This window comes from Melanotaenia boesemani, chromosome 4 (assembly GCF_017639745.1).
Source record: "Melanotaenia boesemani isolate fMelBoe1 chromosome 4, fMelBoe1.pri, whole genome shotgun sequence".
Classification (NCBI taxonomy): domain Eukaryota; kingdom Metazoa; phylum Chordata; class Actinopteri; order Atheriniformes; family Melanotaeniidae; genus Melanotaenia; species Melanotaenia boesemani.
Genome location: NC_055685.1, coordinates 37,218,996 through 37,234,871, shown reverse-complemented (window position 1 = coordinate 37,234,871; position 15,876 = coordinate 37,218,996). Strand labels below are relative to the sequence as shown.

General features: G+C 39.4%; 1 protein-coding gene across 2 annotated transcripts in view; it reads left to right on the top strand.

The window, feature by feature from the left end:
• Positions 1-15,876, top strand: part of neurl1aa (neuralized E3 ubiquitin protein ligase 1Aa) — a 93,077-nt gene that overhangs the window by 48,444 nt on the left and 28,757 nt on the right. For both annotated transcript variants that reach the window (XM_041983858.1, XM_041983859.1), the window contains exons 2-3: positions 5,887-6,137; positions 6,227-6,548. In XM_041983858.1, the coding sequence (XP_041839792.1) occupies positions 5,887-6,137; positions 6,227-6,548 (573 nt within the window). The remainder of the gene's footprint in view (positions 1-5,886; positions 6,138-6,226; positions 6,549-15,876) is intronic.

Sequence of the window (15,876 nt, the reverse complement as noted above, 5' to 3'; positions counted from 1 at the left end):
ACAACAGGGTCACATCTGAGGCCACCAGCATACTCCAGCATAGGCGTTGCTGAGGTAACTGGAACACTGACACCAGCCGTTACCCCTCAGGGCGTTTTCGCTCTTTCTGAAAACTGATTTCAACAACTGTCCAAGTCAAGAACCGTTAAGTGGGGAAATAGTTTTTTCATCCATAAAATGGCAATTCCTGCTCCAATATGTTGTCACTCATGTGTGTATATATATATATATATATATATATATATATTTTTTTTTTTTTTTTTGCCACATATTTTCTGGTTGTGTTCAGGCAGACAGAGCCCTGAGGAAAAACCCACAGGAAGTGGCTTTAACCTGCTGCTACAGGTTTCCCGTAAGAAGATATGTGTGAGAACTTCACAAACATGGAAAGTTATTTGACAGCAATCATAAAGATGGGGGTGAAACTGAGTGGAATAGGTCAGGTAGATTATTTCCCACTTTCATTTACTCTGAATCTGGAGTTTTGACCTGATCTGATGCCTCCATCCCTGTTTTTTATTCTTGTTGGTAGGACAGAGGCCTCTGTTATATTGAGAACCACTGCCTAAAGGGATCATTAACAGTCTTGTGAAGAACTTCACAAAAACTGTTGGAGAAATAATTCAGTTTTGTTGGAGCTGGGAAACATCTCAAACCTGCAGGATAGTGTCCCTGAAAAAGTTTAGGGTAGTCCCAGTTCATCAAGTGCTTATAGCAGGATCCACACAGACAGGATGCAATAACATGCATGACTGAAACCTGGAAGTCAGATCTTATTTGGTTAGCTGGTGTAAATTCTGTTGCTTGGTGATTCAAACTATTCTTAAAGCAAATAGTTATGCTCAGTTTGGCAATGAAAAACATTTTCAATGTGAATTAAGATCATTGAAGCCTAACAGTGCATTGATGTGAATCATTTCTTAGGGGACTGATGTAGACTTTTTAAATGTGCTATGTGCCCTGACTGACTCTGAACATGTACAGACTTTGCTGCAGGACAAAATGAACACAAAGGTAGAAATATGGTAGGTTGTTAATGTGTCAGCGACTGTACTGTTATTTATAGCATGTTGGCAGTTTTCCATCAAACATCCACATAAAAGTTTTTATTATTATGTCTCTCTTGACTTTTGGTGTTTTAATTAAAATTCATTATGTATGTCAAAAATGCTAAATGAAACACACTGAGCAAATCTTACAACCTCCACCTTGATCTGGTCTCTCCAAAGGACATCGTTACAGAAGTCTTACTTGTTCAGATTCAGCTTGGCCAATCTAAGCCTGCTGCCATGATCCTTTTGAAGAGAAAAGGGCTTTCTCCTGCAACCCTTCCAAACAAGCCATACTGGTGCAGCCTTTTTCTAACTGGACTATCATGAACTTTAACAATAAGCATGCTGAGGCCTGCAGAGTCTGAGATGTAGCTCTTGGGTTTATTGCAGTTTCTCTGAGCATTGCACGGTCTGACTTTGGGCCGAACTTTCTGGGACGTCCACTCCTGGGAAAATTGTCAGTTGTCTTAAATGTAATTTGTCGGACCAAAGGGGACAAAGAAATGTGTTTCCCTGACTTCTACTTGTCTGAACAAAAGTTAAGTGTTTGTTCTAAAGTTAAATATCTGGGTCACTTCATCACAGATCAGCTCTGTGATGATGATGATATATATCGACAGTGTCGCACTCTGTATGCCCAAGCTAATATTTTGGCTCGGAAATTTCACATGTGTTCAGACAATGTAAAAATCCAACTCTTCAGAAGTTACTGTACACCTCTGTACACTGCCCCATTGTGGTGTAAATATAAGAGAGCTTGTCTACAGAAGCTTAAAGTTGCTTACAATGATGTATTAAGGGTTCTACTCAAGAAGCCCAGGTCCAGCAGTGCCAGTTTTTTGTTCTCTCACGCTCTTGTCAGTACCTTTCAGGCACTAATGAGAAATTTGATGTATAGATTTATCTGTCGCTTGAACAACTCTGAAAACAGCCTTGTCCTGATGCTGGTGAATCCTAGTTTTAGTTCAGTTCGTTACCAGTCTTCTCTGTGGAAACACTGGTATAAGTGTCTTTTATAACTGTTGTTGTTGTTGTTGTGTTTGTTTGATGTTTCTTTTTATGGACCTTGAGTCTGACAAATAAAGATGATGATGATGATGGTTGCTTCTCCTATGTCATTGCTGATGTCTTTCCTCCTTGGTAATCTGATAAGACACCTGAATGCTGCAGAGCATCTAACTGACCAAACATCTGCTTTTATAGACGACCCCTACAAAAACATGAGAAGTAGACCCTCTTAGAGTAGATTCTCTTTGTTGGCTGGTGGCTAATGTAATGGTTGGTGAAACACTAGACTTTATTCCCAATATCAACAACACGCTCAATTTTGGTGAACAGTTGTCAATCCAGCACAAAATTCCATGTATATATGTTGCCAAGCTGAACGTGGCACCATGGGTAATGTTTCTTATTCTGGTTGATGGTAATGGACTAAGGGACAAGGATATGCAGTGCTGATAGTAAGTTACGTTAATTCCTCTTAATGGGGCAACGTTGGGACCAGAAAATAAAAATCATTCAGTCAGTAACACAATCATTTCCAGTGATGTCCTGCAGCCTAAAGACGAGAGATAGCAAAACTCATAGATATCTGGCAAAATAGAAAATGAACAGCCTTTGAAAAAGTTTGAAGCTATTACTTTTCCAACTTATAATAACATAATGAGGTTTGTGTTTTATATTCCAGTGTGGATTGTCAGTTTTTAAAATCAGTTTATGTCAGATGACGCTGATTTGCTTTAATACAGTGATGTGTCACTAATATGAAAGAGAATAACTTTGTGATTGTGAGATAAGATACCTTTATTAGTAGCTGTGGGCCACTGTCTAACCTTGTTAGTCCAGATATCCATGCTGCTGCACGTTGGCAGGCGGTAGCAGTTACCAGGTAACAGAGACTTGTCACCACAGCAATGGTGGTGCCACAAGATGGTGCAACACAAAACAGCTGCTAGATTCATCTATGCAGGCATTAACACTGGGGCTGGGCGATATTGCAAATTTTGGTATTGATCTGATACCAGGTAAATCCAGGGTAAGTATCACCAATACCGATATGATACGGATACTTTATACTTGAAATTTCTCAGTCATTTAATGATTTTGCCTTTAATTATTAATCATGATTATGATAATAATAAAACAATACAAAGGTTTTTGTCAAATGTCAAATTTTTTATTAACAAACTTAATGGCAGAAAGGAGAAATTTAAGTTTAAGCTTTTTTTGTTTGTAAACAATATAATATAACAATATTTTAAAATAAATAAATAACTCTTAGCTAAACAAAAGCAAAACCTACTAATGGTTAGCTCTTATTCACATTCTTTGGCTTTTTGCCCCCAAAGCCCTCTGCAAGAAAAGCATCGATCTCATCAAGCCCTGGTATCGATATTATCAATATTTGGATCGATCCGCCCAGCCCTAACTAACACTGATAACGATCAATCAATCAGGTGCATTTGATTAGTAACACCTGACGGCCCCGCACGCTCTGCAGGTAGCAGATGTAATATATTGTGTTGTTTATCTGATGTTATCTGGTGGCCTGCAAAGCACCAGAAGAGTTTCATCATGTCCTGCAAAACATTCAGATTAAAACTTCACTCTCTTTTATCATAAAAAAAATGTTGAGACAGAGCTCTAAAATCATTCAGTTATCTTTTATTGTATTTTTGTTTGCATTTACTCCTGTAAGAAACCCATGAGCTGCATTAGACATCCAGATTCTGGAACTATAAATATAATTTTCCTGTGTGAGTAAACAATGGGCATCTGTTGTGTCCCAACTGATGGCTGTGGAGTGAGCTGATTAAGACCTTTGGATATGAGAGGTTGCTTAGGAACATGAATTCACACATAGCCTGTTTTCCTCCACAGCAGCTGCGCCTCTTTAGAGCCTACTAATGCATTCAGCTCAATCTGCCCGGGACCACGTGTGCAGCATTCTGCTCCTCTGAGGCGCTGCCTTAGACAAAGGGCTCAAACGGTGCTCCTGGACTGGGGCCAGTGTGAGGTGTAGACACGCTTACAGGACGTAGATCTCAAAGGGTCATTACTAGATAAACAGAGAGGGACACAAAGAAACAGAGAACACAAAGCGAGTCCAAGTCCTGGGACGTATCTGCGTGGTTTTATCAAGACTACACCAGACATCTGCTGCTGCCGGTGTGTTAGTTTTCATCTGTTCCGGGTGTGTTCAAATCAAGCAGTTCTTTCTGATTATGAAAAAAAAGCACCATGAACTTAACATCGATCATAATTTCATGTCAGATTTTCTTTTACAGTCTTGTTTTTGTAAGGAAACTACTGCCATAGGGTGAATTTTAGTGTCTTTTCAATGGTGTAATAGAAGAAACTTATACTATGTTTAATCATGTTGATTGATGATCTACATTTTAATCTTCCCAAAGATGGATATCTAAACATGCAAAGTTTTGATTGAGGTTTGATTGGAAGGAAAATGTTTGCAAGCTGATGTATCCAAGGTAAACATCGGGTTTCTCTGATATATAAATCTCTGACTTAAGGAAATGGGAGCAGCAATCAAGATGGTAGCCTGAATTGTCCGTAATCCCACACAGCTGTGCGAAATAACATGTTAGGAGTGGAAATAAAACTTAAAAAATAAGACTTGTTTGGATTATTGCATTTGGAGCCGAGATGTAGAATGATGGTGAACAAAAAGATGAGTCAACTGATGGAAATATAGATCAATGTGAAAATAGACCTGAAGAGATGAAGAGAAGGGAAAAGTTGAAAAAAACAGAATAATTTTATCCCTCAATCAGAAAAAATTTGGATAGAAAGTTTATATTAAAGAGGAACACTTTTGAGATCATGTTTTAGCTTCTTTTCACTCGACTGCCACATTTCTCACATAAGAGTTGGACAGTTAAGATTTTATTATTTAATTTTTCCACTTTTTCCTTTTCATGACACCCAAAAGATGTTAGTCCAGTTTCAGGTCCACAATGAGCTTGAAAAAGGTTTTTCCACAGTAATCTCTTGTTCACGTGATTCTATCGCTTGCTGGTAAAGATCCTCTGTCCCTCTTTGCTCCTCAAAGATACAGACTTTCATGGATGATGCTTTTGTACATTTTGAATTTTCCAACCCATCCCAACATCTTCTAACTTGGAATGGTACCTCTTTATTTACAAAATACAAGACTGTCAGATAAAAATTCTCAACTGCTGGAAATCATTTAATGTTTCAGTTCGATAATACTGTACAAAATTTGGATTTTGTCCTAAAAACTTCCATTAAGTTCATCTGACTGAAAAGGTCACTTTAATCTGCAGCTCTGGAAAATGTGTGAAATTTGCTCCAGGATATGTTGCAGAAGCCGCTCTCACCCAGACTCCGCACTGGCACCTCTGCTGCTCATTCATGTAATTATCAAGTCAGCCAAATGTTTCTCTGCTAGGAGGGTGAGACTTAGATATTTTATTTATAAGGAATAAAGAATGCACATGAAATACTGTATGTTGCTGGTTTATGCTGAAGCCTAATTGTCACTGACACCAGAGGGGGTTACAGTTATTTGGACCTTTTCCTACCTGGTGGATTTCCCATTCTGGACATGTGTTTCTTTTCTTCTTGCAGCCGCCAGTGTAATTACCACTGATAAGCTTATTACTTCAATGCTCACAAATAATCGACAAAGACTCAAATACACAAACCTAAAAATCTTGGACAGTCCAGTCATATCTGATGTTATTTTCTGTGATGCAAAGTTACACTGAAACTAAATCTGCTGTTTCATTCATGTGACTCACTTCAACTCATTTGTTTCTATTCTAATCTGATATTTCTTTCCTCTCATTCACAGACTCCTTTGGTGGCCCGTTCCCGTCCACGTCACACCGATGTCACCACAAACCCAAGAGGTGTCTGCCGATCCAGTGTGGCAGCATGGGTGGGCCCCTACCCATCAGCCCCCTTCTTTTCCACCCAAATGCCAAGGGGTCCCAAATCGTTATGGATCTCGCTCAGAAGACGGTCAAGAGGCAGGCCAGTTTCTGCAACGCCATTACCTTCAGCAACAGACCCATAGCGCTCTATGAGCAAGTGCGCCTCAAGGTGAAGCATTTGCCACTGCTTATGTTAAATTCCTCAAATTATTTATGAATTCATACAAATAATGCAACTTTTGCTTCTCCTCTTCTCAGATCACTAAAAAACAGTGTTGCTGGAGTGGAGCTCTACGTCTGGGCTTCACCTCCAAAGACCCCTCCAGGATAAACCCAGACAATCTGCCCAAGTATGCCTGCCCTGACTTGGTGTCCCAGAGTGGCTTCTGGGCCAAGGCGTTGCCTGAAGAGTTTGCCAACGAAGGCAATGTCATCGCCTTTTGGGTTGACAAGAAAGGCAGAGTCTTCTATCGCATTAATGAGTCCAGCCCCATGCTGTTCTTCAGCGGAGTCCGCACAGCTGAGCCCCTTTGGGCTCTCATCGATGTTTACGGTCTGACTCGAGGAGTGCAGCTGCTAGGTAAGAAAGCCAATCGCAGGCACCACAGGGACCGTAGAGATTAACATGGACTAAAGGGAACAGGATTCATCAAAATAGAATTATACAGTTATTAACAAGAAAACTTCTTTAAATTTGTATTTTGATAACCTCAAATCTCCTGCAGGTCATTGCTTTCACCAAAAAATATTGGAGTATTCACCATAACAGGGTACAAAAACCCACAACCAGAGCCAAGAGAAGTCTCTAATATGCTTTCAATCACTTTGCAGAGCCAAAGCACAGCAGAGAGGGAGGAGGGCAGGAACTTTAATAGCAATGTTACCAACTTCTGCTTTAATTAGTGATTCTTAACAAACCAGAATATCCTGAATGGATTTTGGTCCTGAACCATTCAGCACTTTGTAAACTAACACCAGGATTTTGAAGGCAGATCTTTAACAAGCAGGAAGTCAGCGCAAAGATCTCCACTTTCTTGGTATTGGTGAGGACTTGAGCAGCAGCATTCTGGACTAACTGCAGCTGTCTGACGGATTTTTTAGGAAGACCTGTGAGGACAGTTTTACAGTAGAATAGTCTATTAAAGATAAATACATACATCCTACTGAGACATCAGTTCTTTAATCCTTGATATGTCCTTAAGCAATTAAAAGCTGACTTCACATCTGTCTTAATGCAATGCTTAAATTCAGTTCTGGAGAATAATAAGAAGAAATATTAATTTCCATACGTATCACAGGGAAACACAAAAATGAGTCCTCTGATTTTGACCCATCACAGGTTACTAGGACCATACCATACACTACCGTTCAAAAGTTTGGGGTCACTTCCCTATTGAATCCCATGGCAAAGTGACCCCAAACTTTTGAACAGTAGTGTATACCAGCACCAGGGGACTTAAGGGCCTTACTCAGGTGCCTATAGTGGTTTTCCAGCCCCAAATCCTCTTCTTTAACCTTAGCTAACCTCAAGATCTCCACTGTTGAGGCGCCCTGTCTCAAAATCTGTGTCTAGCACTGATGCTTCTACTGCAGCAGTGTTGCTCCAACCCAGTCTGTCTAGTGGACGCCTTACTGTGATCTTACTGGCATTTAGGAGCAGATGAGTAATACACAACCATTTCACAAAATTTTTTCCATCTCCTCCAACTCCCATCTGTTTCTAAGATAACCCACCAGAGCAGAGGATTTCTGTAGTTGATGTAACTGGAAGTTGTTCTGGAAGTCTGAATCCATCCGTTCCTGCCTGCTGATTCATCCCGCTTCGGTACTGTTTTCTTGTGATGGATTTTTACCCTCATCCTTCTTTCCAGACAAACAATCTCCTTCAATCTCACCCGTCCTTGTGTGCTTTCTGCATCAAAATATTGTGTTTCCAGTAAAAATAGAAGCTGGTGAAGAGACAGTCCACCTGATTGGTCAGTTCACCTGACTTGTAGTTTAATGAAAGCAAATGTGGTTTTGGCCCTACTGTAGGATAAGTTGCCAACATTTTTTTTTATATATTTTTCCATGGAATTACAGACTCTAAAATACTGTTGAGAATCATTCAAAGCAATTTTATTTTTATATTTGTGAAAGATACTGCTAAAGTCTTTAATGTAAGACACTAAAGAGTGCTTTCACCTTCCACATTCTTGCAGTTGACAAAGCAGGTTTTTTCTTCTCTCCTGTTGTTTACTGTAAACAGATCCTTTCTTGAAGTAACTATGCTAATCTCTGTTAACAGTAAAGCTTTTCATGAAGGCATGGAATACCAGTGAGCTAAATCTGACCAATCTATGGTCCCTGTCTTTACCCAAAAGCTGGATTTCATGCTGTAGCTTAGCATGCATGCCATACAGCACAGGATCATGTAGCTAAAGCTTTGATGTCAGAGAACATATATATGGAGAGATTCAGTGCTATCATCTTCTTTGCTGTTATATAAATAGACCAGGGGTCAAATGTTCCAGATAGCACAGTTGATTGTAATGGCTCACTGTGCTGATTGAAGCTGGTATCCCCAGGCTTCTTAGGGTTGATGTTTATGACCTAAAACACAAGGGAATACACTTTTTTGGTTTTGGTTTTTGTTTGTACACATGATAAGTGGAACTCAGGCCTCATGACTCAAAAGTCCTCTTCCCAAATTCGGCGCCTGCTTTGATATGTTTACAAAGAGGAAAACCAATTTTCCTTTCATTTAGAGTAGCGTGCAGAAAGTGGTTCAAATATCAAACAGCTGAGACCCAATGAGGCGATCTTATCATTCCAAGATATTCTCTGAGACAGGTCTTATCCCTTAATCCAGGATATTTCTAATCAAAATCTGGACCTCTCCTTAAATACTTTTGATTGTGTTTTTACAGTCAGGCCATATGCTGGACTGCCTATAAAGCAGGACTCATTTTTCCCAGGGGGTCTGCTGACTGACATCTGCTCCCACAAACAGGGGCTTGTGCAAAGGGGTGGAACGCTGCAGGAATATCAACGTAGAAATACATCATCCAGAGCAGACTCAGCCCCTGTGTGGCAGTAAAAAGCCAACCGTGTCTCTTCTTTGTGTCTTGTTTCTATGTGAAACACTCCATGAACCTTTCTCTTTTCTAGGATAAACCCTCTGGCTCTGACATTTGAGGCCTTATTCCTCACTTTCACTCCTTATTTCATGAAAGTCCTCTTTTCTTCTTTTTTTTCCTCCCTACCTCAAATAACCACATAGCTCAGGAGACAACAGATAAAGCAACAGAATTGGAGGGAAAAAAAACAGCACTACAGTTATTACTGTTCTCCTCTAAAAATACCCGTGGCTTAATAGCTTAGATAAATTTAGCTTTAGTTGTTATGAAAATGGGTCTTTTACAAGTGTAGACATTTTATCTTTAAGCTTCGTTTTGCTTTAATTTAAGACGCTTTATAGCCCCTTTATTCAAAAACTCAATTCTGCCCAACTTACTTCTCCATTTTCTGCGGTGGTGGTGACTAAATTTCCCCTCCAGGATCAATAACATTCATATTCTTTCCATTTAAGTGTTTTCCAGCCGCAAGTGAGATTATTCATTGTTCTGCCTTGGAAATGTTTTAATCCTCGCTACATAAAGATTGAATTAAAATTCTATGGTGGATTAAGTTTCTCATTTAAAAACATTTTGTGGAGCCCGTGTTCACACTGTAGCCCTTTCATTATGTAAATTAGAAGTTGGGCTGTAAAAGTGTCTCCATTCAGAGGGGACAATACAGCACATACACTCACACCTTCAACAGCCTCTTCCAACTACTGTGGCTTCCTCTCATCTATTGCTTCAGTGCACTAATGCAGCTTCATTTCAGTTTGTATGTAAACAGATTTTTAGATCTGACCTTCCTGCTGGTGCTTTGTGAATGGTTAAACACAAGGTAGGCCTTCTAGAATCCACAAATAATGAATGCCACTCTTTGATATTCAGCATTGTTTATAAATGAGCAGCAATATTAGCACTTGTTTGCTAGTGTGCTTGTGAATGATGACAACTGTTGTCATATTAACTCTGAAAACGGCTCTTTTGAGCCTGGAAAAGGTGTGAAATGACGGTCTGTTGGTTATAACCATTTAAAACTATTTAAAAAATGATAACAATGTGACATATATTTATATGTTTGAATTCTTGCTTGTGTTGTTCTTACTCTCAGATGTAAGTCGCTTTGGATAAAAGCATCGGCTAAATGACTGTAGAATATTTACTTATATAACTGAAGTCAGTGAACCAGGAAGTTCTAACCAGTAGCCCACCTTCACAGTTTATACCTTTGTACCTGATGACAGAGATGTAATCTATCATTAAAAACTGTTTCTACTGGTATCTAATCACTTTACCTCTTAGAATGAGTCATTTATATCTACTTGCCATGGGTCCACATACATGGCAGCAGACATATTTGTGCCACCATTTTTACCACGGTGTCTCTGAATGGACAAACAACACATGTGAGACGTGAGACCCCTCTAAACTTTAAAACTTCAGTACTGGCTTTGTTCAATTGGAGCAAGAGCATCGTTTAGGACAAGTAAAATTTTAAAAGGACCATAGAAGAAGCCAGTACACATGTACCCAATGTTAAGGTAATTAGCTGTTATGCAGGCTTTGCTGCATGTGGATCCACTCACAGATGAAAACATGTTTGTCTTGAAGAATTTTGGCCACTGACGGCCACCGTCCATGCACAACTGTGATGTGCCAGTAATTTTATCCCACTGTACCTTTTAAAGGTAGCAATGTTGTTCTAATATCTTAAATCGTACGCTCAAAGCAGATGCTACCTCTAGTTTGTCAGTAACTAGGAGAAAAGGCATGCTAGTTTATTATATTTATTTTCAGCCTTCTGTGTTAAGGGAAGTACTAAAACATTTTTTATTATTTATTCAGTCACATGACTTACATATTTCTGATGAATAAAGGGGTGTTCAAAAAAACCAAGGTTTTTTAGGTTTAGATACAAGTTCACACACCTTTAAGTTGAGCTATGTGGTGTCATAGATCCTTGTATATTATCTAAGAAACATAAATTGGAGAAAAACTTGTCAGTTCAGTTGCATGGTATCTGAAACTATCTGCTGCTTGGAACAAGCTTTGACACGCTCCAGCATTGTTTCTGTTCCTTTAAGCACATATTGTTGTGATTTTGATTGATTGATTGATTGATTGATTACTGTGCTTTATTTTGAGCAGACAAAACAAAATTACCTTCTAATATTAGAGTAGACATATCTATTTTTAGAAAAGAAAGTAAAAGAAAAATAAATAAACCATACAAAACCAAATATATGAAAGGAATTATATTTAAGCAAAGAAATTACAGATTATCAAGCTCAAAGATGAAGTAGCCACTCATATACACCTGCCCCTTTACTAATCACAACATACTCTATTTAAACACTGTCAAATTAATATCCACATTAAGACCAATGTAATTTAATTAAATCGCATTGGTCTGCAAGAAATCCAAATAAGTACAAGAAAAGAGAAAATGTCCTTTCACACAGAGATATTGTACACAGAGATCTACCCTCCCACCTATACCTGTACATATTTACATATAATTAAATTTTATAGCACCATTTCAACATGCTATTTAATTCTGTTATAGTCTAGATTCTTCATAGGAGTCCAGTCCATGTCAGCTTCATCTCAGAGATTTCTAGGACATCCTGATTAATGAAGATAAATCATTAGCGCAAGTTAAAATTAGCCCAACTCACATGTTGTTTAGCAACTGCTATTAAAGGGAGTAAAACCAGACAGCAGCTACAACTTCATCGCCCCATGAGGTTTTCCTAAACTCTGCTAGTTCTCTCTCTTTTTATGACTTCATGTGGAACCTTGAAGTAGTCTTCATCAGTTTCATGACTTGCTTGTTTGGAACAATTAAAAACAATGTAAACATGAGACATTTTCCAGTGGTCAAGTACAAATGAGCAAGTTTGATCACCACCCTATACAATACAATAACTTACAGATAAAATACTGTTAAAGCAAAATATCTGCTTTTTCATGTGTTTACATTTCTGAAACAGAATTGTAAACTCCAGAGCTGTAAATATTCTTTACTGCAGCGTTAATGTATTGAACCACATAAGTAATAACACCTGAAATCTCTTTTTACTCTTTTCACAGACTCACTAGTACCAGTTAAATCAATTGTTAATACACAATTATTGATTTTAGCCACTGCAATTGCTGAAATTTCTAAGCACATGTTGAGAGCAGAGAAGCCCATGTGCCTTTGTGGCTTGTGATTTATCATCTGTTCACCTTCCTGAGGCTGTTTTGAGGTCAGCGCAGAGACAAGGGGAGGGCAGAATGACCCCAGGCGGTATTTCCAACATCTTTCATGGAGAAAGATTGAAGATGGAGCCGTATGATGAGATAATCCACCTCGCAGGAATCACCAGGAGGATTTATTATACATGACAGGAACTCTGCAGAGGGCGGGGCTGATTTAATGCTTTTACACCTCGATGGCAGTAGTTTCATACATTCTCCTCCCACCTTCCCACCTGCCGACGAAGCAGAGACATAAATAACAATGAGAAACCATTTCTGACTTAGCTAAGATGATAGTATTTTCACACTCTGCTTCTGTATTTTTAGTTTTCGTTCAATGAATAATGGCATGGTGCAATCTGTCATGTTTTGCTGTTCATCTGAGGCTCTGGTGAGGACCAGATGGTTTATTTTTATGATGCCCTGATACATAAAACCTTCAAATTGTCTTTTTACAGGATAGTAAATGCCTCTTCTGCAGAGAAAGGGTGTCAGGTGATTGTCTCCAGTGCCTCGGGTATCAGTTGATTGATTGTACCTGGCCTGAACTGGGCAAATCCAACGAGGCACAAAGGTTGTTTAATATATAGTAGTGTCCCAGTTTCTTCAGTTAGCTGTCAGTCTTGTTTGAACACCCACACACACTCAAAAATGAACAAACACACTCATAGTTAAGCTCACAGCAGGAATTTACTTGACATCGGGAAGGAGGTTGAGTAACTGAGTAATCCCAGCTGTTGTGAAGCCAACGGGACTCAGACTGTATGAGTCAGTCGCAGCGGAGCTTTAATCAAGAGGGGCCCCTCTGTGGGTCCGTCCTGAAGGACGAGGGACTAAAGTCTGATTGCAAAGCCTCAAGGCTGCTAACACCTCTCGACCAGGCTGACTCAGAGTAGGAGTCGGCCAAGCTAGCTGTCACCCTTAACAAGCAAAGGGGTTAATTTAGTTTATACAGAATATGGTGTATGAGAGGCAATCTCTGCAGTCACAAGTTCCACGCCACAGTAGAGACATCAGAGCGCCTGACTTTTTGTCAGGTTGTTCTTAGGAGATGGATTGAAAAACACGGTAGCTATTTACTGAAGAATAAGGTGTCATTGAGCCATCTGGAAACTAAAATTTACTGTCACTCTAAATGATTGGCAGGGCTGTAATGAAAAACTGGAAAAAATGTGAAAAATAGACTTTTTTTTATCAAATCAGCCATGCATCAAAAGCTCCACTCTCTGAGAAGTATTTTCTGTATATAAGACATCACAATTTCCTTTCTTATGTAATTGTACATTGTTTACTTTGCAAACAAATCTACAGAGATAGCAAGAAGGTGCGCTTGGGTAAAGATGACAGATGCAAGGAAGGTGAAAAAATACTAGCGTGTGAAGGTTTGATGGATGACACTGAAGCAGGATCCCCTCTTTGTTTATGTCTTTCACAAGATGTGTCAGAAGAGTTAGCTTATCTGTGATGGCGCGTCAGCTTGCGAGGCAGGGTCGTTCCACCTGCACTTTTCATGGCATGTCAGCGTCGGCGGGGCTAAAGTGAGAGACAGCACCTCTGATAGAAAACACTGTGTTCTCACATGGCTCTCCAGCTGGTTTTTCAAGTGTAGAAGGAACAGCAGCTACATGTTGATGGAAGTTTCCTTTCACTCTGTTCACAGGTGTGAACATGTACAAAGATTTATATTAGATGTGTGTTCTCCAGGAAAATGATGTCCACATGAAAATGCGCAGATATTATTGTTGGTGATGATGGTGATGATGTGCAAACATCTAGAAAGATTAGCATGGCTATGCTTGTTGTTGCTGTGTTAAAAACGGAGTTAATGGCACATATGTGTCATAAGCCACACAGATGGTGGCATACAATCTGACACTGCTGGTCGGCATCGCTGATGTATGAATGTTCGGAGGTGGTTGGAGAGGCCGTTGGTGAGCATTGGCTGCCACGTTTCCATCAGTCTGCCCAGAGCAGCTGAGGCTACACGCGCAGCTTACCATCACCAGGTATGAATGAGGAGTGGATGAAAAATGGATTCACAATGTAAAGCGTTTTGAGTACCGTCAGCAATAAAGCACAATATAAATCTAAATCATTATTATTACTGTTATAAACTCTGGTTATTCTGTCCACACATAAACAATAACTGATTACCCAGAAATCTTTGAAATGTGCTTTCCTAAAAGTTTGCTTTTAGTGCCTCAAAATTGTGTTTGCATGTAGATGACAGGTGCAAACACAGAGTGTTTGTGAGAATAGCAGTGTATGTGTGGACAGGGCCTTAGTCTGACTTTTCCTGACTGAATGAATCGGTGACCGCCTAAATAAAATAGATACTGAAGACAAATTAAAGTATTAAGTCTACGCCTGTTAGAAAATGGGTTAGAAATATGAAATATGGAGATGTTTCCTTTGCTGAGAGCCACACAAAGACTAATGACAATGTGAAGTATCTGGCATATGTAATGACAAAAGAATCGAATTTAAGGACGAGTTGGGACAATATGAAAATCCAAATTATGAACAAAATGGAAAATGACTGGACTATTGGTGTCACCTAGAGAATGAATTCAAAAGCAGAAACATCAGTTTTTGTGTGTTTATTTGCTTCAGCTCTGTACTTTCTGTTCTGGCTCCATCCCTTGAACTTTGCTAACATCCAGTCGTCTGGAGTGACAGAAGTTTATTGGCTGCAGTTGTTGTATTATCCAGCATGAACACGGGACAGGGCAGGGTTCCCAGAGGTCCAGAGGGAAACCAGCTGCTTTCAGTGAAATGATGATTTGATTATCACAAGTAGTTGACTAGAAATGGTGTTTGATTTGGCAGGAATGAGCCTACGAGTTAATAGCAGCACTTGTGGATCCTGATGCATCACACAGGCCCGCCAATGAAAATACACAAAGCAGAGATGATGGTGTAAATCTGACTTTTTTTACTCATTCAGGAAATATAGGGCTGTAAAGGCCTGACAACATCAAACAGAGTAAATTTAACAACTTTGTGTTTCTTGGCCAAAGTGGGCTTTGTGTAATTTATGATGGTTGTTGGTGAGAGAGCTCAAAAGGCCAAAAAGAGCAAACACAATTTGTATGATTTGGCATTTAGTATCAGTTTTAAATTACTGTACCTTGGCTCGGTACTCCAGTACTCTCCCTTCAACTTGAGCAGGATTAAGGGAATAGCTTCTAATGTGGATAAACTAGAGGTTACCCATGAAGATTTATGTAGAGTTTCCTGTTTTTCTTCATTTCTTTGTGCTCCAAAAAGCAATTACACAGGGAGGATCCTTTGAAACATCCAGCCCTGGATCTTTCTGTGATGCTTCGTTGGGGGAATCAACATTATTTCCCTCTCACACAAAGTTAGATGGAAAGACAACGAAGTTCTAGGAGTGTGTGAATGTTCTTTTGTGACACAGTTAAAGCACGCAGATCCGACAGCATGCCAATTCATTCTAAAATTAGGCAACCCTCATGGCCAAGTGCTGTGAGTAGAATGAGAGAAGTTTGAGCAAATTAATTTTTAACAGTTTCCAGGATTGTGGAAGTTTGAAATTAGATCAAA